We start from the raw sequence: 19,893 nt of genomic DNA, 5'->3' as shown, positions 1-19,893 counted from the left end.
CACGGGTGTCCACAGAGCCGGGGTAGCAGGCGGCTGCGGGTCATGAGTGAGGGGCACCAGCTGAGGAATAGCAGGCAGGCTGGGGGCGAGCGTTGCTGAAGGTGGAGGGTGGGAGGCACCTGCCCACCCCAGCGCTGAGCTGGGACTCACCGAACTCATCCATGCAGACTAGCAGAGGAAACCGCAAACGCCCCGAGCCCCTGGTCTGGGATCTCAACCCAACTCTGGGATCTCAGGGCAGCTGCTCCCTTGCTGGGTCCGACCCCCGCCCCCCCCGCCCCCCATGGAGGGGCCTTGTCGCTTACCCACAGGGAGCCCTCCACCACGGCACGTACCCCGGCAATCTAGCTTTGCTGAGACACAGCCCTGGCACCGCCGGGCAAGGTGAAACCAGGGCTGGGCTCCAGGCTGGTGCAAGGCAGTGATCCCTGACCGGCAGCCCTGGGTGGGCAGAAGCCTCTAGTGCAGAGACCGCTCAAGTAGCAATGCCGGGCCGTCACCGGGGTCCTGGTTTCACCTGGGGGCGAGGGTCCTGCCGCCCGGCCACAAAGCGCAGCGTGGCCGCTTTACGCTGCGTCCACACGGGTCCCGCGCTCCGAGCGCGGCTGCAGCCTGAGCCCCGGCTGGGCAGGGAGCCAGGAGCCAGCCACACAGCGGTTGCATTGACCACACAATCGGCAAGATGGAGAGGTGGCCCCCCGCTCCCCGCCATGGCCCCTTTCCCAAGCAAACAAAGGCAAAAGCTTCGCTCGCCCTGAGGTCCGAGCTGCACGTTAATGGGTCGTGCCCAGGGCGTTTGGGGAGGGGACATGACTGGGCCATGGGGGTAGGGGTGGGGAGGCTGTAACGGCCGGAGGGGACTCCAGCCAAGTAGCGCCCGCCTCCACCCAGGGCTGCCAACTTTCTAATCTCTGAAAAGCAAACACCCCAGCCCAGCCTTGTCCTCAGAGGCTCGCCCCTGCCCCACCTGTGTCCCCCCCATCGCTGGATTTCCCACCCCCCAGGATTCGGTGACGCAGAGCCTGCCAGCCTGCCCAATTGGGGCACGGCAGGGGTCAATCCCTGGAGCGAGAGGCCGTGGTGAGGAAATCAGGGCACAGCAGGGTGACGGGGGGGCAGACAGGTTACCTCGTTCCCGGCCAATGGGAGCTGTGGAGCTGGTGCTCGGGGCGGCGCCTGCAGGTGGGGGCAGTGCGCGGAGCCCCTCTGGCCGCCCCTCTGCCTAGGAGCTGGAGAGACATGCTGCTGCTTCCCAGGAACTGTGCACACAGAGCCCTGACATCCCCGCTGTTGCCAACTGGACTTTCAGCTACCCAGTCAGCCATGCTGACCGGATGCTGCCAGTTTCCCTTTTCGACTGGACGTTCTAGTTGAAAACTGGACACCTAGCATCTCTACACCCGGCGCCAGTAGCAGACCCTCAGCTGTTGGGCCGTGGGGGAGCTGGTGCCAGGAGTGTTGGGGTACCACACAGCCAGGATGCTGTGAGCCTTGCTGTGCCTGTGTGACAAAGCGGGACTCTTCTTAATGTTTCCTGTGAATAGTGGGGGGGTGCCTCAGTTTCCCCTAGGCAGTTCTTAAGTATCTAGGTGGTGGGGTAAGGGTGTATGATCATTGCAGAGCCCTACAGGGCAGGTGTGTGCAGGGGTCTGGACACAGAGAATGGCTGACACCTTGTTTCCTGGCAACGGATGGCCTGGGCCCTTCCCTGCTGCAAGGTGAGAGTTAAAGCGTTGGAGAACAAAGGAATCAGGTGCCCTCCTGGTCCCGGAAAGGGACAAAGCCCAGAGGAGGAGGGGCTGGAGGGAGTTTCAGTTTGGGGCTGGCTGGGGACATGGAGTGAAGTACAGACGTGGTTGTCTGGCTCCCTGCCCCCCAAAATGGACCCAGCTGAGGGGTCCTGTTCTCTGCACCTACAAGCTCTGTGTTAGACCCTGTTCCTGTCGTCTAAGAAACCTTCTGTTTTACTGGCTGGCTGAGAGTCACGTCCGACTGCGGAGTTGGGGGGCAGGACCCTCTGGCTTCCCCAGGACCCCGCCTGAGCGGACTCGCTGTGGGAAGCTCACGGAGGGGCAGAGGATGCTGAATGCTCCGAGGTCAGACCCAGGAAGGTGGAAGCCGGGTGAGCTGTGTGTCCTGCAGACAGGCTGCTCCTAGAGAGGAGACTTCCCCAGAGTCCTGCCTGGCTGCGTAGGGAGCAGTCCCAGAGCATCGCCCAGGGACTCCGGGGCAGCCTGACTCAGAGGTACCCGTAGCGAGTGGCTCCCATCAGGAGCCTTCTGACATTTCAGGGTGTGGGGAGCCGTCCAGCAAAATAAGAGACAGGAGTAATAATAAAATGGTGGCAGATTTTATTTCCGGGGCAGCTGGGAGGGCAGGAGACTGTTACAAAATTATATACACAGACAAGCGACAGCGTCGCTCTCGCATGGTACCAGGGGAGGGCCGGGGCCCGCCCAGCCCCACAGCCTGGGGGGCACTGGCTGCTCCTCTAGCAGAGGGCATAGGGTGGACCCCCAGGCCTTGCAGAGATCAAAGTCTGGCTGTCAGCAGGAGGGAGGCTACCCCCAGGGCGAGGAGCAGCAGGCTGGGGGGCTGGCCGAGGCCCGGGCTGCCTGACCTGCAGCTCGGCGCCAGGCACTCAGGGCCCGTGTGGTACGGCTCCAGGCCGCCGGCGTAGGCCAGGACGTGGGCAACGTAGTTCTGCTCCTGCACCCCGTGGAAGAGGTGGGCCATGGGGCCCTTGGCCATGATGGCCACGTCCTCGCCGGCGTGGGTCTCGGTGTCCAGGGGTACGGCCGCCTGCTGCCGGTAATCCTTGTCTTCTGCCAGGGCGATGGGGGGAGCCAGACAGACAGACGGGTCGTGAGTCACGAGACCCTCTCCCGGCAGCTCCCGATGCCTCCCCAGCCCCAGCGCCCCCAGGCTGGTGGCGGGAACTGGCGGGCTCAGGCGAGGCGAGCGTGGGATAAAGTGACCCTCCGCGCCTCCTCCCCGGTGCCTCGGGGCTGGCACACACCGCCCTGAGCGAGGGGCCCAGCACCCTCCCCCGGGCGCCCTGGCGGCAGGGCAGACTCTGGGCCCAGCTGGGGCGGGCAGCGGCTCTTACCGATGGGCAGGCTGCTCACATCCGGGCGGCTCCCGTTAGCGATGGCGTAGCCCGGCCCGTTGCCGTACAATATGCTGGTGTACGACCGCTTGTCCTCGGCCTTCTTGGGCGCCAGGCCTGTCACGCACACGGGGAGACGTCAGCAGACCCTCAGCTGGCAGCCCCAGACTGACAACCCCCTCCCGGCTGGGTGCTGCACATTGAATGGCCATAACAGGACGCCCAAGGGTGGCACCCACAGCTCAGTGCCCACAGCAGCTGAGCCCATGGCAGGTCCCAAGGGAGCTAACAACCATGGGTGGGGGTTGAGGCTTAGAGATACCAGGCCTGGGACAGCAGGGGGCTGCGGGTCGGGAGTGAGGGGCACGGGGGGAGGGGGCTGCGGGTCGGGAGTGAGGGGCACGGGCGGAGGGGGCTGCGGGTCGGGAGTGAGGGGCACAGGCGGAGGGGGCTGCGGGTCGGGAGTGAGGGGCACGGGGAGTGGGGGCTGCGGGTCGGGAGTGAGGGGCACGGGGGGAGGGGGCTGCGGGTCGGGAGTGAGGGGCACGGGCGGAGGGGGCTGCGGGTCGGGAGTGAGGGGCACGGGCGGAGGGGGCTGCGGGTCGGGAGTGAGGGGCACGGGCGGAGGGGGCTGCAGGTCGTGAGTGAGGGGCGCGGGTCGGGAGTGAGGGGCACGGGGAGTGGGGGCTGCGGGTCGCGAGTGAGGGGCACGGGCGGAGGGGGCTGCGGGTCGGGAGTGAGGGGCACGGGCGGAGGGGGCTGCGGGTCGGGAGTGAGGGGCGCGGGTCGGGAGTGAGGGGCACTGGTGGAGGGGGCTGCGGGTCGCGAGTGAGGGGCACGGGGAGTGGGGGCTGCGGGTCGGGAGTGAGGGGCACGGGGGGAGGGGGCTGCGGGTCGGGAGTGAGGGGCGCGGGTCGGGAGTGAGGGGCACTGGTGGAGGGGGCTGCGGGTCGCGAGTGAGGGGCACGGGCGGAGGGGGCTGCGGGTCGGGAGTGAGGGGCGTGGGTCGGGAGTGAGGGGCACTGGTGGAGGGGGCTGCGGGTCGCGAGTGAGGGGCACGGGGGGAGGGGGCTGCGGGTCGTGAGTGAGGGGCATGGAGGGAGGGGGCTGCGGGTCGGGAGTGAGGGGCACTGGTGGAGGGGGCTGCGGGTCGCGAGTGAGGGGCACGGGGGGAGGGGGCTGCGGGTCGGGAGTGAGGGGCACGGGTGGAGGGGGCTGCGGGTCGGGAGTGAGGGGCGTGGGTCGGGAGTGAGGGGCACTGGTGGAGGGGGCTGCGGGTCGGGAGTGAGGGGCACGGGCGGAGGGGGCTGCGGGTCGGGAGTGAGGGGCACGGGCGGAGGGGGCTGCGGGTTGGGAGTGAGGGGCACGGGCGGAGGGGGCTGCGGGTCAAGAGTGAGGGGCTTCTGCAGAGCGGGAGGGAGGGTACTTGCCCTGTGACCTACGAGTACTGAGGGTTTCCGCGCCCCCCGGGAGCCCCTCGGGAGCCCCCCGCTCACCGAAGATGCTGTTGCCCCGCGGCGTGCTGCCCCCGAAGCTGAAGACGTGCGAGTGGTCGGCCGTCACCACGGTGAGGGTCTCCGAGGCGTGGGTCAGCCGGGCGGCACGGGCCACGGCCCGGTCCAGCATGACGGCTTCGCTCAGCGCCTGCTTGGCCCTACTGCTGTGGTGCCCGTGGTCGATCCTGCCTCGTGCAGAAGGGGGAGAGCGCCCGTCAGGCCCCGAGCCTCCAGCTCCACTCCCCTGCCTGGGCACCGGGCTGGCAGCTGCCCCTGGGCACTGGGGCAGAGATCTGGCATCGCGGGTCGGGTTGCCAGGCGTCCGGTTTTCAAGCCCTCACCCTCCGCAGCCTAACCCCCTCCCGCAGCCTGAACCCCTCATTTCTGGCCCCAGCCAGAGCCCTCACCCCCTCCCGCACCCCAACTCCTGCCCCAGGCCGGTGAAAACGAGCTAGTGAACGAGGGTGGGGGAGAGCGAGCAATGGGGGGGGGAAATGGAGTGAGTGGGGGCGGGGTCTCAGAGCAGGGGCGGGGCAGAGGTGGGGCCTCGGAGAAGGGGCGGGGCAGAGGTGTTGGGTTTTCTGCCATCAGAAAGGTGGCGACACTAATCACGGGTCGGCCCATAACTCGCCCCTGGCACACCAAGGCTCCCCCTCCCACCCGCCCGAATGCCCGCCTGGGCCGTGCCACTCCCTCCTGCTGGGCCAGGGGAACCCGCACTCTCAGCCGGCAGGAGGGGCTGGGCCGGCTCCACAGGGTGACTCATCTTCCACGAAGAGGAAGAAGCCACGGGGATTCCTGCGCAGGATGCGGATGGCCTTCTCCGTCATCTCCACGATGGAGGGGTCCATGCCGGCATCGCGGTTCAGCTCGTACTTCATGTCCTTGGGCTCAAAGAGACCTGCCGGGATGAGCCGCCAGCATCAGGGCCTGTCCAGTACCAGTGCTGCTGGGGGGCCGGCCCAGGGAGAAAGATCCTATTCACCCGGGTCCGACACCCCCCTAGCCCCTGGGACAGCTGTGACCAACCCGGCCCCCTGCCCTTCTGTGGCCACTCAGGGGCTACAGGCTGGTTCCCTCTCTGGCATCCCAGCCTGGCCGGGGCTGGCAGTGCCAAGGGGCTGGCACTCTCTGTGCCCCCGGGGCAGCAGTGGGGTGCATGCGGCTCTGAGGGCCAGCCCCACGCAGAGGCAGAGCGGGTCCCTCAACGCAGCGAATTCACACATGAGATGGTCCCCAATGGACTGGTCTCATGGACCTCGGACTCCAGCCCCCTCCTGCCCGCGGCGGGGCTGCTGCTCGGGCCAGGGAGCTCCCTGCAGTGGGGAACCGAGCCCCAGAGTGCCCTGCCCAGCCGGGGTTCGTTCCCCCTCGTCGCGGTACGGAGAAGCCCGGCTAACGGCCAAGGAGCACGGGCCAGCTCTGCCCGGCCCAGCTGACACCCTTACCCAGGAGGTAGTCGGTGGAGTTCTCATCGATGGCGTCCAGGCCTTTCTTGTCCCAGACGTACCGTGCCCCCTGCCACCAGAACAGACACGGCTCAGCCAGGCCACGCCCAGTGCATCTCTGCCAACATGTACGTGCTCACCTGCCCCCCAGGGGCAGGTACACCCCCCCGGAGCGTGTCAGAGGCCCGCCTACACCCGCACTGCATGTAATCCACATGCATGCCCATGGGTGCACAGTGCCTATGCCACACCTGTAGAGATCCAGCTGGGTGCATTCGGGGCCACTTCTGAGCGAACGAGCTGCCCCTGGGCTGGGTCACTGCACCCCCCATCCCTGCCCCTCTGCTCGGGGGCCCTGGCAGAGCTGGTACCTCCTTGCCACTGAGCCACCTCTCGACCAGGTCGAGTCCATCCTTCCTCGTCCCGCTCTGCTTTGGGTCCGTCGGGTACTCGGGGTCCGGGGTCCTCCGGGGAGTCATGTACATCCTCCCACCGCCCAGAATCACCTGCAGACAGGGCGGGGAGCCCAGCCGTCAGTGGATCGGAGCCCAGCGTGCCCCGACGCCCCCATGGGCCAGGCAGAGCCAGCGCTCAGCCCCCTGCATGGAGGACCAGAGCCCTGGCAGGGGAGTCGGCAGCACCCCCTCTGGCCGACATGGGGAGTGCACGGGCCTGCTGTGCAGGGAAGCCCTATCCAGGCTGTCATGACAAACCACTGGCTGGGATATAGGCACCCCAGCAGGAAGCAGGGCCCCATAACTGCTCCTCCACGTGTGACACCTGCCCCACGGACCCCAGGGGAGGAGCCGTCTCTATCCCCTGCTCCCCTCCCCACAATGCCCCAGCTGGTCGCGGGAAAGGGCTCCGAAAAATAAACAGCCAGAAGCGACGGCTGAACCTTCATGGCCTGCCGGGGTATATCGGGGAGTTGTGAGCTCAGTGCCCGGGTGTAAATCAGCCCAGCTGGGCAGGGTCAGGATGCCGGGAGGTCACAGGGATGCGACAAGATCTGTGCTTTCTGGAGAGGTCTGTCCCCTACCCCCAGCCATGTGGCAGGCAACACCTGCCCCCCAAATGGCTTGCTGGGGGCTGAGCACCAGCTGGCCTTGCAGGGCCGGGAAGCACCTGCTGCAGGCCCCTGGCCCCTTGCCCCCCAGTGCCACGGCCCCTTGCCCCCGGCGGCTCACGTTGATGTCTGTGTTGTGCACCAGCTGGTACGCGATGTCTTTGCAGCCCTGCCTGATGGCCTCCTTGGGCAGGTCGGCGTCGCTGTACCACTCCCGGTTGACCACGTGGGCGTAGGCCGCGCCCGGAGAGGCGTGCTGCACGCGGGTGGTTGTCACGATGCCCACCGCCTTGCCTGCAACACCAGAGGGGAGGGCGGGTTACCGCCGCTCTCGGCAGGGCAGCCTCTGCATGCAAGGGAAGGGGGTGATCCGTGCCGAGGCTGGGGCCAGCAGGCAGGGCCAGGAGTCCAGACAGCCTGGCTCTGTCGTGCCGATGGCTACAGGAGAGGGGGCACAGGCGGGGAGGAGGGCACAATGTGCCCCAAGCTGGGCTGGGTCAGCTCGAGCCCAGGGTGCTCTCTTACCCGACTGCTTGGCCCGGTGCAGGACGGAGTAGACCTCGTTGCCCCACGTGGTGTTGCATTTGCCATAGACGGCGGCGGCGCTCACCCCCAGGGTTTTGGCGTTGGTCTTCACGCCACACAGGTAGGCGGTGCCCGTACCAGCACTGTCGGGCACCTGCCGGTCCACGTTGTACGTCTGCAAGGCAGCAAGGGGCCAGGAACGGGCCCTGGGGGCGGCTGGAACAGCCCGTGCCCTGGGAGCGTTCCCGGGCAGCCGGGGGTGTCTCACCCGGCGGGAGGATTGAACCGTGGAGCCAGATGCCCAGGGGATTTGGGACCCCCCGCATCCCCACAGGGCTGCTCCCAGCTGCTATGCAGAGCCCCAACGGCGGGAGGCCCAGGGCCCGTCTGCGAGCTCCCTCCCTCCCGCAGGGGAACACGGCCTGTGGGCGCAGGGCACGGTACGTGGGGTGACCCCAGGCCAGCTCCCTCCCCGCAGTCTGGGTCTGAAGTCATCTCCCCCTCCCGGCTGTCATCGCATCACAGTCCAACTCCTGCCCCCCCTCACCCCAGTCCTGCCAACACCCTGCTATGCTCTCATCTGTACCCCGACTTCCCTAGACCCTCCCTCCCTGGGGCCTGCCAGCAGGGATGCCAGCCTCGGCCCTCCCTCCCTGGCCCACGCTGGGGCACCGTACCTCACGCCAGCTGCCCAGGGCAGAGAAGGCCGACCCCTTGCGGGGTGTCGACTGCGTGGCGACTTTCCCCTCGCTGACGGACCGGCTCCCAGAGCATTTGGGGGGATGGAGCCTCTAGAGCCGAGCAGTGAGCCCGTTGGGCAGAGGGGTGCCCAGGGGACAGAGGGCTAGGCCTGGCCCGATGCCAAGGCTCGTTCAGAGCCACCCCAGGGCTCTGCTGAGGGCCAGCTGCAGAGTCCTCTGCTCTCTCCCCCTGGGCAGAGGCGCCCCATGCCCCATCCTTCTGGGGCTGGGCACTCACCTTGGCGAGGGCGACGTAGGGGAAGGTCTCCATGGCCAGCTGGCTGTCCTCGCCGGGCTCGCCCGCCAGCTGCCCCTTGTAGATCCGAGCAGCAGAGATGGTGGAGATCCCCATGCCTGCAAACCCAGCGCCAGCCAAGGATTAGCATCGCAGCCCCTGAGCTGCCAGGGGCTGACCCCAGGCACCAATGGGGTGCAGCCTGGAGCCAGTCCCTCCCACTCCTGGATCGGTCAGCAGGGGGCGCTGCTGAGCTGCCTCTTGGATCAGTTCTGGGGCTGGCAGGAGATGCCCAGCAGACGCCGTCCCCGTGTGCCCCGTGGCAGGACGGGCCCAGCCACACGGTCTCTGCTGTTTGCCGGGAGCATCCCAAGGGACGGGCTGTGACCCAGACCCCTGGCAGATCCCACGGCTGCACCAGAAGCCAGCGGCACCTTCGTTAAACTCCCCCCCACTTCACCCACTGGCTCCCGCTCGGTGTCTTGAGACTCCCCCCGCTACCCCCATCCCCGTGCGAGGCTCCCTCTCCTCTGGGCAGGTCACGGGGCCAGCGGGCGAGACGGTGCTGCTCGGGCAGGAGGTTGCCTGCGGGGAAGGCGCGCTCTCTGGGCGGCCGGGGGGCTGAGGATGCTGATCCCACGCTTGCACCGGCGCCCCCTGCTGGATGGACTCAGAACTGTATGCTGGCGGGGCAAAGGCCTTGTACAGCTACCAGCTCTCACAGACTCTGCCGTAACCCCAGGGCCCATGCGGCCCAGTGGGCTCAGCACCGGCCCAGGGTCTGAAGTGGCTCAATTTGCTTCCCAGCTCTGATAGCCGACTCCCCCCTCCGTGCCTCAGTTTCCCCACCTGTGATGTGGGGCGCTGAGCCTGCCCCGGGGCTGAGTGTTCCGAACCTGCAGAGTGCTCAGTGTTGCCAGAGTGCTCAGTGTTACCTGGCCGGCCAGCACACAGGGATGGGCCATGGCTAGGAGAGGAATTTTATCTTGGATCCTGGCATAGGTGGCTCCGGCTGGACGACCCAGCGCCCCGGAGCGACTCGCAGGCCCCGCCTGGAGTTACAAGCTTCCCTGACCACATTAGCCAGGCCCAGGCCCCTGCCCGCGCCAGGGTTTGCTTTGCTGAAATGACGGCTTGACCTACAGAGCAGGGAGCTGCCAGAACCCAAGCGGGCCAAGGGGCATCAATCAGCGCCCAGGGAGGGAGCAGACAAGGTCAGGGGAGGGGAGAGCAGAGCTGGGCAGGGCTGAAGGGGAGGGCAGAGCCCTTTAAAGGTCCCTGCAAATAGAGCTGCAGAGCCTGGTTGAGGCGGGGGAGGAGGGAGATAAGACAACTGGGGGGGAGGGGCTACAGCTGCGATGGTGGGGGTCCCCAGGGGGCTGGGACAAAAGCAGCCCCCCCATCCCTCACTCCAGGAGGGATCTCCCAGAGTTGGCAGGATTCTGCCCGCTGCCAGGTCACTGCCCCCCCCCCGCCCCGAGCCAGCCCCATTCCCCCCCCGGGGAGAGCCGAGGCACCACGGCCGCACCCAGCCCCTCCAAACAGCCAGCTACGGCTGTGCACGGTGACCTTCACCCTCCCCTGCCGCTGTCGAGGGCAGCGCTATCCTCAGGCTGCTGCTGGGGACACTGAGGCACAGGGCGGGACCCCTGGCCAGATGCGCCGTGGGGAGAGGAGCCCTCCCGGCCAGGCCTTGCCGCCATCTAGGGGCAGAGAAGCCGCAATCGCTGGTCCCTCGGCTATCAGCGGCAGGGAAGAGCGACCAGGCTGAGCTTGGAGCGTTCACCCCAGGGCCCTGCTTGTGTCAGGTCCCGGGGCCCCTCCCCAGGCACCCAGGCCCTGCCGGCTAACGCTGCCCCATGCCCAGCGCGTGGGTCAGGTCCCTGTTGCAGACAAAGCTCCGCGAGGGCCGGCAGGTGGCTGGACACAGCAGCCCCACGGTGAGCTGAGCGGCAGGGCACCGGGCAGCCATGGCAATGGTGTCTCCCTGGGCAGCACCCTTGCCCTGCTGTAGCTGGGCGCCGTGATCTGCTCCAGCCACCTCGCACAAAGGGTTAAACAGAGACCCCCTGTCCCCTCAGGGAGCCCTGGGCTCCCCTGGCCAAGCAAGATTAGAAGGGGGTAAAGGGAGCCCCCTGCAGGTGCCGCGGCTGTGCCAGGACCCAGTGCCAGCAGGTGGGCACAGCACTCACCATCGCCCAGGAAGAGAATGATGTTCTTGGCACGGCGGGTCACGGGTGCCAGGTTCAGTGCCGACTCCAGCGTCCTCCTGGCTCTCTCGTTCCAGTAGGCAGGGGCCTTCTCGTCCTCTGAAAGGCAGGGGGAGCGCGGGGTTCAGGGCCTGGATGCAGCACACCCTCCTACCCGGAGCAGGGGGCGGGCGGGCTGCGGGTGAGTGGGGACCAGCCACATCACCCTGCTCGGCTGAGCCACGGCACGCCTTGTCCGGGCTGGGAGAGCGGACGGGAGCCAGCGTGACTGAGGCAGCCTGCTTCGGAACGGGGGGCTTCCCGTGGGGGTGGGAGTCCGGGCAATGTCCACCAGGACCCTTGTGCCAGGACAGACAGCTCCAGGTCTTCCCGAGACAGGTGAGGATTTTAGCCCCTGATCCTGCTAAGCCAGCGTCTAGCTGCTGGGCAGGGCCCTCCTACCCCCCAGCACAGTCCTGCTCCTGGGAGGTAACTCGGCACCCACTGGAGACAGGCCCTGGGCCTGCAGCCGCCTCCCACAGCAAACCGGGCCCGGGAACCCCTTGCTCAGGGTCTGGATCGACAGCACAGCCCACCCAGCACGGTCACCCTGCTACACACCAGGGCCACTTGCACCTTCCTGGGGGAGACAGCTCCCACAGCTCAGGCCAGCGGAGAATCAACCCCAGCTGCTTGCAATACTGGGTCTATGTCGCACAGATGAGCAGTTCCAGTTCCATCCAGCAGACAGCGCAGCGGTGCCCAGGCACACAAGTTCACGGGGGGTTTTGCGTGAGATTTGGGTGCCGGGAGTCACCCGTGGCACTGAAATGATAGGAGATCCGGTCCCCTGTGGTGTTCCTACCTCCTGGGAGCTGGAACGCAGGGAAAAGCCCAGATTCCAGCCCCACCCAGGGCTCCTTGTGCCATTAAAGAACCAGGGCAACACAGGGCCAAACAGCCCCCCCGAGCACCAGCTGTGCCAGGTTTCCTCTGGCGCTGCCCCTCAGTGCTTGGAAACACCCAGAGTGGGGCTGGGAATTCGGTGCTTCCTCCCCGTCGGGGGCTTCCCTGCGGGTGGCATGTCCCGGGGCAGGGGCAGGGGCAGGATTTTAAAAGCAGGCTCCCATGGGGAGATTTAAAGAGCAAACGCTGCCAACGGGGCTTTGATCAGGCCAGCCTCTGGGCCGTTTCCCACTGCGCTGGGCTCAGCCACGGCACCAGGCTCCCACAGTACAAGGGGGGGAGATTGCACCCCCACCCTCTCGCCACGGGGCCCCTCGTCTCCGCTCTAGGTGAGGCCCAAGTGCCAGCACGATCCACGGCTCCCTCTCAGTTAAACAACAGACAATCCCCTCCCTATGCGCCGGCACCAGCAGGTTGTGTTAATCAACACAGCCTGCAGGGGGAGCCAGAGAGCACACAATTTTGATTTTGTCTAGGCCCTACATAAACTGTCAGTCTCTCTCTTCTTTCCCCCCTAATTCGGGGCTTTTCACTGGGCCAAATTCCTGGCTGATGTCAACTGTCACAGACCTCCTGGAGCCACGCCAGCTTCCACAGCCACGCAGCGGCTTGGTCCCCCGGTGCCTGCACCCTGGGAGTGGGGAGAGCCGGGCTGGGGCGGCCCGTGGGGCAGGCCAAGGCTCTGTCACAACCTCCCCCCAGCTGGCCTCCTCCCATGACAGCCTCACTCTCTGCAGCCTGGAGCCTTCCTCCCCAGCGCGGCAGCCCTGGACCCAGCTGGACGGGACGCCAAATTTCAATGGGGTCGCCAGGACTGGCTCTGACTTGCTGGGGCCCAGGGCCCAATTCCGAGCCCCATCGCCCGGGCAGTGGGGCTCAGGCTCCAGTCCCCGCTCCCAGGCTTGTGCGGTAATTTCTGTTGTCAGAAGGGTGTGGGTGCAGGGAAGTTTGAGAACGGCGGAGCTGGACTAAGGTGGGAGCGGGCTCCGGAGAGAGCCCAAAGGCGCGTGTATTTCCGTGGCCCCTGAAAGACACAGGCAGCTTGCTGCTAAATAGCGGGGGCATTGGAGACCCGTTATCGGAAAGCCCCCTCTTCCGATCACGGCACGAGCCAAGTGATCCAAAACCCTGATCTTAGCACGATGGGTAAACAGCTGAAGACAGCCCTAAGGCTACAGACAAGGGTCTTGCCTGCCTGCAGAGACCCCGACAAGTCTAGAGCAGAAACCGGTGGGACAGGACCTGCTTTCCCATAGCACGTTCATGAAAGCTCCATACATCAATAGCCTGTGACGGTCCCTAAGGGATTGACAGATGTTTCAGGAAAGACTCCATGCAGCGGAAGAAGGGGTTTTTTTCTCCACGAAAGCTTATGCCCAAATAAATCTGTTAGTCTTTAAGGTGCCACCGGACTCCTTGTTGTTTTCAGGAAAGAAGTGTGTGTGTCACACAAGCAGCGGGGATGCTGCTGCTTGTCAGTGGCTGTGAACAACCCCGGTGACCTGTTCGATTCTGTAACAAGCAAATAGCTATTGACGGACTCGACTAACCCCTTACCTGCTATTCATCTCCAGAACCTGCCCAGAAAGCAGGAGCAGCTTCTCTATCTCTGCCAAGGAGAGAATTACAAAGTGGGGGAGGGAATCTCTTTTTTTGGCCCATCTTCTGTTGGGGGAAGGCACCAGCTTTCCAGCTCCCCAGACGACATCTTCAGCTCGGTGCAAGCTCAAAAGCTGGTCCCTTCCCCCAGCAGAAGGTGGGCCAATAAAAAAGATTCCCTCCCCCACCTCGTCTCTCATATCCCAGGACCAACCTGGCTACCACAGAAGGGCAAACAAGGAAAGAATTTGCAGCTAGACCCCTCAGCACGCTGGGGAGCACTGCAGAATGGCCAGATGGGCTTCATAGAATCCTAGAAGATCAGGGTCGGAAGGGACCTCAGGAGATCATCTAGTCCAACCCCCTGTCCAAAGCAGGACCGATCCCCGACTAAATCACCCCAGCCAGGGCTTTGTCAAGCCAGACCTCTCTGTATGTCTCTCTTGTATTTACCAGTCAACTCTATTGATCCTACATCAAACTCTGGAATATGAGGGATTCCCCACCCGCCCATGCACTGTTACGATGCACCACCAGTCTCAGTGAGCTCTGCCCCTACATCATCCTGTCTTCACAAGGAGGATTGCAGTGCTCGGGCAGTGAGCTCTGCCCCTACATCATCCTGTCTTCACAAGGAGGATTGCAGTGCTCGGGCAGTGAGCTCTGCCCCTCCATCATCCTGTCTTCACAAGGTGCCGTGCCCGGGCAGTGAAGAAGCCGCAGTTTGTGGCGTGCTGTCCTGGGTTTGCTGCTGGCATCTGGGCACTTGTTCACCAAGGCAGCAAGGTGTTGGCAGTGGGTGCCCCCAGCATTAGCATAGGGAGAGCAAATCTGCTCCACGGACCCCCTTTCAAAAGACAAGCCCCTCTCCCAAGGTGAAGCTTCCCCCACTTCCAAACGTCGGCCAGGACAGCAGATCTGTAGCTCGATCCCACCCCCCCAAGTTTAGCTGGCTGCTTCAGAGAGTCTCACTGTGCTATGCATTGCCCCCTAGCCAGTGCAACAAAACACCCACCCGTCTGACAAAACAGCAGAGAGGTTTCCAGCTGAAAAGCCCCCTCACTGTACAAATCAGACTTGTGGAAAGTTTGCTTCTCACCTAGAGACGCAGGAGACGCAGAGAGGCGAACGGCAAGGCAGAGGTAGACGCAGATGCCAGCGGTGGCCAGGTGTTGCACTGAGCTCATTTTGCAGCTGCCGGGGGAATCCCTCCGCAAACTCTGCCTGTCTCTCTCGAGAAGGAGCTGTCTCTTTATAGACGCTTCCTTTCACCTTTGGACCGGCTGGCACATTGCCCAATGTGTCAGGGTGGTAAAGTCCTGCAGCAGAGGGCGAAAGAAGCGTTGATCACATTCAAAGAAACAAAATCCCAGGAGGGACAGCAGCAGGGAGCTGGGTTCCCCTTCCCCACTGCAGAGTGGCCAGCGTTTGTTCGGCTAATGCCTGTCCACTTTGGCCATTGCAAAGTTCCTGGCCAAGCTTTCTGTTATTCACCCCCCACGCGCAGGCCTTACCCCAGAGATCACGGTGTCACCCTCGAGAGGGAAAAGCCATTGCTGGGACTTGAGCACGCCGAGATTAGAGATCCCTTCTTCCTCCCCCCAAGACAAGGCGTTTGCGTGGGGCAGTGCAAGGTGAGAGATCCAGGCCTGCTCTGAGCACGCTGGCTGAGGATCAATAACCCCTTGGGAGGAGCAGTAAAGGTTTGGCCCCTCTGATAAGGGGGCTGAGCTATTTAAGTTGCAAACGAAGGAGGCGGCTTTGCAGTCACAAAAGAAACTTGTGAGTAGATCACAGACCCTGTTACTGCCCAAATTCCAACCCTGCCCAGCTCCTTCCAGTCAGGAAATCCCCGCGTCGTGGGTCTGACTGGGACTGGATCCTCTCCTGAGCCAGCAGCGGAGCAGCATCACTGGGGCCCGTGCCCTCGCTCCACCCCAGTCATGGGCAAAGCGACGTCCATGTGGATCTTTAGTGTGGACACGGGCAAAGCCAAGCCAGAGCAATCGGCCTGGAGGGGTCAGTCTAGGTTCTAGCCCTGTGTCTGCCACTGACGGGAATTAGGTAATTCATGGAGAGCAGGTCCACCAATGGCTATTAGCCAAGATGGTCAGGGAGACAACCCCATGCTCCGGGTGTCCCTAAACCTCTGACTGCAGGAAGCTGGGAGTGAACAACAGGGGATGGATCACTCGATTATTGTCCCGTTCTGTTCAGTCCCTCTGAAGCACCCAGCACCGGCCACTGTCGGAAGACAGGCCCTGGGGCTGGATGGACCATTGGGCTGCCCCCATGTGGCTGCTCTTACGCCCTGCCACGCCTTGGCACTCCGTGACATCGTGCCTCGTGGATCCCTGTTGTCCAGACGGCTCCCTCCCTCCATTCATTTCCCAGTTCCAGCGGCCCAGCGCCAGGCGAGCCGGGAGCGGGAGGCGACAGACAAGGGCAAAGGTGCTGCCGTTCAGACCCCACGCAGGGCTCGCAGCGCCAGGGAGCTGGAAGAATTGGGCTTGGCTGCGTTTCTCTAGGGAGAGACAAACAACCTTGAAAAGTCAGGAAAGCGGGACTGAAAAAATGGCCAAGGACACGGCAAGGGACCGGTGCAAGCGTCCTGAGCTCGGCCTCCTCGGGAAATACTCTGACAGCCGCCCCCATGGCCGCCCCACGGACACCACAGGTGGGCGCAGGACAGACCCACTGGTACAGGCACGGCACGGCTGGCCCGGATCGGCTGGCTGAGGCTCAGACGTGGCTCTAAAATTGTTGGCATGGGGGCAGGTCTCAGAGCCCAGACTCCAGCGCGAGCCGGAACGTCTCCACTGGGATGTTTAGCCCCGTAGCCGGAGCCTGAGTCAGCCGACCCGGGCTCTGCGACTCGGTGCCGGGGTTTTATTTGCGCCGCATAGACGTACCCCGCGTCTTTCTGCTGCTGAATCTGAGCAAGTCCCTAGGGAGGGAAGGGGAAGCCGGCTCTGAAGGAAAAGCCCTTGGCCCGCCAATCAACGGGAGGTGGGAAGAGCACCGGGCTCCCGGTGGGTTCTCTGAGCAGGCCAGGACACAGCTGGCTCTGCCCAGTCTCCCCGTCTCAGGGGTTGGTGCTCTGGGCACGGACGGCATGTTCTAGGCGCGAAGCTCTTGATCGATCCTCTCCTCCCTTGAGCGTCTGGCTCATCACGGAGCGCTGCCCTGCAGCAGTGCGAGACCCGTGTGCATCGCTCAGTGCTGGGGAGCGGGGCAGGGCCCACCCGGCTGCTGGTGTGTTGGATGGTGGAAATGCTGCGGCTGGGGACAGGAGCCCAGTGTCCATACGCCCATTCCTGCTCACCAGCCTCTTGTCCTTCCGGGGCCTGGGCTGCACTGCAGGGCCGTCAGCGTCGTCAGAGCGGGCAGCACAGAGGAGGAGAGGCCCATCCTGCATGGTGCTGGCCAGCCACAGGTAACGCCCCAGCTTGGGGCTCCAACGCCAGGTCGCTGGGAGGAGGCTGGGTGCGGCGCGCCCTGCTCTAGGCTGGTGTCTGGACCAGGCTCGGTGTCACAGCAGCCGACACCGTCGCTGGCTGCCGCGTTCAGACTCAGCGGCATTCCCCAGTGCAGGCCGGTCCCCTGCAAGGACCCGCCCCGCCTAGGCCCGGGGTGCAGCCACGCTGCCCCGCTAGCACTGGGGAGCTGGGTTTACCTGGCCACACCCACCATCCTGCCTACCTGCATTGGGGCACGCTGGGAAAATGTGGGCCACTCTCCCAGCCTGCCTTAGCAGGGGATTGGGCGCCCCGCGGACAGAGAGCAGCGCCCCGGGGCAGGCCACTCCGTGTGGCGTTAGAGGAAGGACTGGCCACGCTGGGGCTGAGGAGGTTATATCCAGAGGTCCTGGAAGGCACCAACCCCAGCCTTGGGCCGGCCCCCACAACGGTTACAGCCTGAGGGCCTGTCTACACTAGAAAGTTGGTTTCTTATATCGCTTTAGTTCTGTTCGGTATAAATGGTCCTGTGTCCGCACACACAAGTTCTTTTCCCAGTATATTTGGCATCTTAACCCACTTGAATTAATCCACTTTGGAAGCGGCATAACTGCTCCAGAATGAGTTATCCCGGGATCAGGTTCATGTGGACGCAAATCAACTGTTCCACGCCAGGCTCCCGCTGCTATCCCACACTGCACTGCTTCGCACCGGACCGGGCTCATGCCCTCCACTACTCTGGGGTCATCTTGACCGGGTGTCACCTCCCTGGTTAAATGCTGGCACACACCTAGGTGCACCCCTTTGCGGTACCAGCTGATGTCAAATTCACATACCAGACACCATTATAGCAGCCATATGCTTCTGCCTAGTCCCTCCGGAGGTCCTGGAGTCCCTTGCCGTGGGACAAAAGCACGGCCTGTCCTGTTTTAACAGGAGCCCCCCGAATGCAAAGATCTACGAGCAGCTATTGGAGCAAATGCAGGAGAAGAGGAGCTCTCACGACATGACCCGCTGCCACGTCAAAGCCGGTGGAATGATGGGAAGGCAGGAAAGGCATTATGGGAATTTCTTAGCCTGACGCAAGTCCCAGAATTCCAGTCAGTTCGGGGAGGGGTCCCACGACACCCCACAAGAAAAATCCCAGAATGCACCAAGTTTAGCAGCAGAGCGTTGCTCCGTGCTGGGCCGTTATTTAGGAGAAGCGCAGAGCTGCAATGAATCGCACTGAAAGTAGCTACAGCCGACTCAGAGCCAGGGGGCTGCGCTCCTTTGGTGTCCTTCACGGAAAACCACAGCCCGAGGAACCATTCCTGCATAGACCAGGCCCGTGGGACTTTGCTGTGTGCGGGGACAGAGGATACTGCCCACTGACCAACCACTAACCGGTTACAAACGCGGCTCAGGCTGGCTTTGCAAGAAGGTTTCTCATTATGCTGCATGTCCCCACGCACATGGCCCTGGGGGTCAGCCATCTACATGCTGGAGCCACATTTTTCAAGCAGATAAGGTGCTGTCTGCAAGCTGGGCTCCTGCTCACCTGCTCTCCCCGCTCCTAACTGATCCGCACAATTTGTGACAGCTGCGAGAGCCAGGCAATCAGTGTTACGGTTTGGAAACACTGTCTCGGTTTGGAGGTCATGCTCTCCATCAACGTTTATTGCATTTAACTCACATTTGCTCAGCACCCAGGGGTTTTAAAGTGTGTACAAAAGAAAGCCGGCTAGCGCATTCCCAAACAAAGCAACGCAGGCTTCGAAGGCTCTTGGGAGCCGAGCTGCAGAGAACAGTTTTAGTGGAGAATTTATTGCCTTTGCACTTTTGTCTCATTGTCTCTGTACAGACATCTAAAACTGGCCTTAGCTTCTTTCTGGGTTAACAGATGCCCTCCTGGCTCCTAACCTCTAACCCACACCCTGTTATGGACTGATGAGGCTCAAGGCTGCAATGCTACTGTTCAAGGCCAGGACAAGTTCAGCAAACAGATGGACTTAAAACAGATTTGCTACAAGCAATCAGTGTTTTCCCAGGGGGATCTTTAGCCCTCAGGTTGACAGAACGACAGTAAATCATGTTCTAAAGAACATATCGGTATCAAGGAAAAAAAGCCACTGGGGAAAGTGCAAGAAAAATTTCATGAATGAAACCATCCGCCTTTTCTATAGTGCACGTTCGACTTTAACAAGGGCCTCTCGAAGCGGGAAGGGTAGGGAGAGCCGGCCCATGGAGTTAAACTGATTTCAATTCTAGCTCCTTTGGCACTTCTCAAACACATTGGGCTTGAAACAAAGACCTCCCCTTGCCGTGCCCACACTCTCGGCCCCCTGGATCCTTCTGGGAAGCTGTGATGGTGAATTGGGACTAGCACCACCATGTCCATGGGGACAGACCGCTGCAGATTCTGCTTTCCCATCAGACTAGGCGTACTGCTAACGGCTGTCTGTCCTAACAGTGGACTGCGAGGGGACTAAGCTAAACTGGAAGGCGGCACTTTGACTCTGGATTTTAAGCGTGTCTATACATGGAGTTGATCAGGAAGAGTGATTGCGCTTTAAATACGCATCCCACCTCAATTCTCACTAGGAAAGGTGGTGTGTGTTACTACGCTATCTTAGCCAACATGCCCACACGAGGACGCTGCTTGCTGCCAGGAAACACCTCTGCGCCCACTGGAGCGCGTCCTGTAGGTCGATGAACGGGCAGGACCCGGCTGTCACTTTGCTGCCTCTCCCACCTCTCTAGGCAACCCCAGGAGCCCCGAGGGGCTGGCAGGGCCCCATGCTCAGCAGGGAATAAAACGAGGGTCAAGTGGGACAAACGCCGCTGCAGTAGGGCTGAAGGAAAGCGATCTCACCCCGCCGCGTGGTGGAGGAGACCTGGGCTAATGCGGGCAGCAAGTGACGTCAGGAAGGGGCTGGCTTTGCAACAACAAAAAAAGCAAGTGTGGGATCCCCTCGGGCAGCAGGAAGATCTGTCTATATACACAGCTGCAGCAAGCGCTATCGGGCAAGGACAGCTTGAAAACACTGCAGGGGACGGGGGTATCAGCCAAAGGAATTCTA

General features: G+C 63.3%; 1 protein-coding gene across 1 annotated transcript; it reads right to left on the bottom strand.

The window, feature by feature from the left end:
- Positions 1–2,346: 2,346 nt before the first annotated feature.
- LOC140916854 (alkaline phosphatase) lies at positions 2,347–14,612 on the bottom strand. Its single transcript, XM_073358743.1, has 11 exons — positions 14,473–14,612; positions 10,812–10,928; positions 8,623–8,738; positions 7,645–7,819; positions 7,241–7,413; positions 6,425–6,559; positions 6,054–6,123; positions 5,372–5,506; positions 4,606–4,797; positions 3,110–3,226; positions 2,347–2,825 (listed from the first exon to the last, which is right to left on the bottom strand). The coding sequence occupies exons 1-11, from the start codon at positions 14,558–14,560 to the stop codon at positions 2,533–2,535; spliced, it is 1,611 nt and encodes a 536-aa protein (XP_073214844.1). The 5' UTR covers positions 14,561–14,612; the 3' UTR covers positions 2,347–2,532.
- Positions 14,613–19,893: the final 5,281 nt, after the last annotated feature.

This window comes from Lepidochelys kempii, chromosome 9, assembly GCF_965140285.1.
Source record: "Lepidochelys kempii isolate rLepKem1 chromosome 9, rLepKem1.hap1, whole genome shotgun sequence".
Classification (NCBI taxonomy): Eukaryota; Metazoa; Chordata; order Testudines; family Cheloniidae; genus Lepidochelys; species Lepidochelys kempii.
The sequence above is the reverse complement of the archived record's forward strand: the minus strand, read 5'-3'. Positions and strand labels throughout refer to the sequence as shown.

Coding starts and splice junctions, on each gene's coding strand:
- LOC140916854 (XM_073358743.1), bottom strand. CDS start 14,560: ATGAGCTCAGTGCAACACCTGGCCACCGCTGGCATCTGCGTCTACCTC. Junction 7,414..7,644: donor GCACCGGGCCAAGCAGTCGG/GTAAGAGAGCAC, acceptor CTGGTGTTGCAG/GCAAGGCGGTGGGCATCGTG. Junction 2,826..3,109: donor TGTGAGCAGCCTGCCCATCG/GTAAGAGCCGCT, acceptor TCGCCCTGGCAG/AAGACAAGGATTACCGGCAG.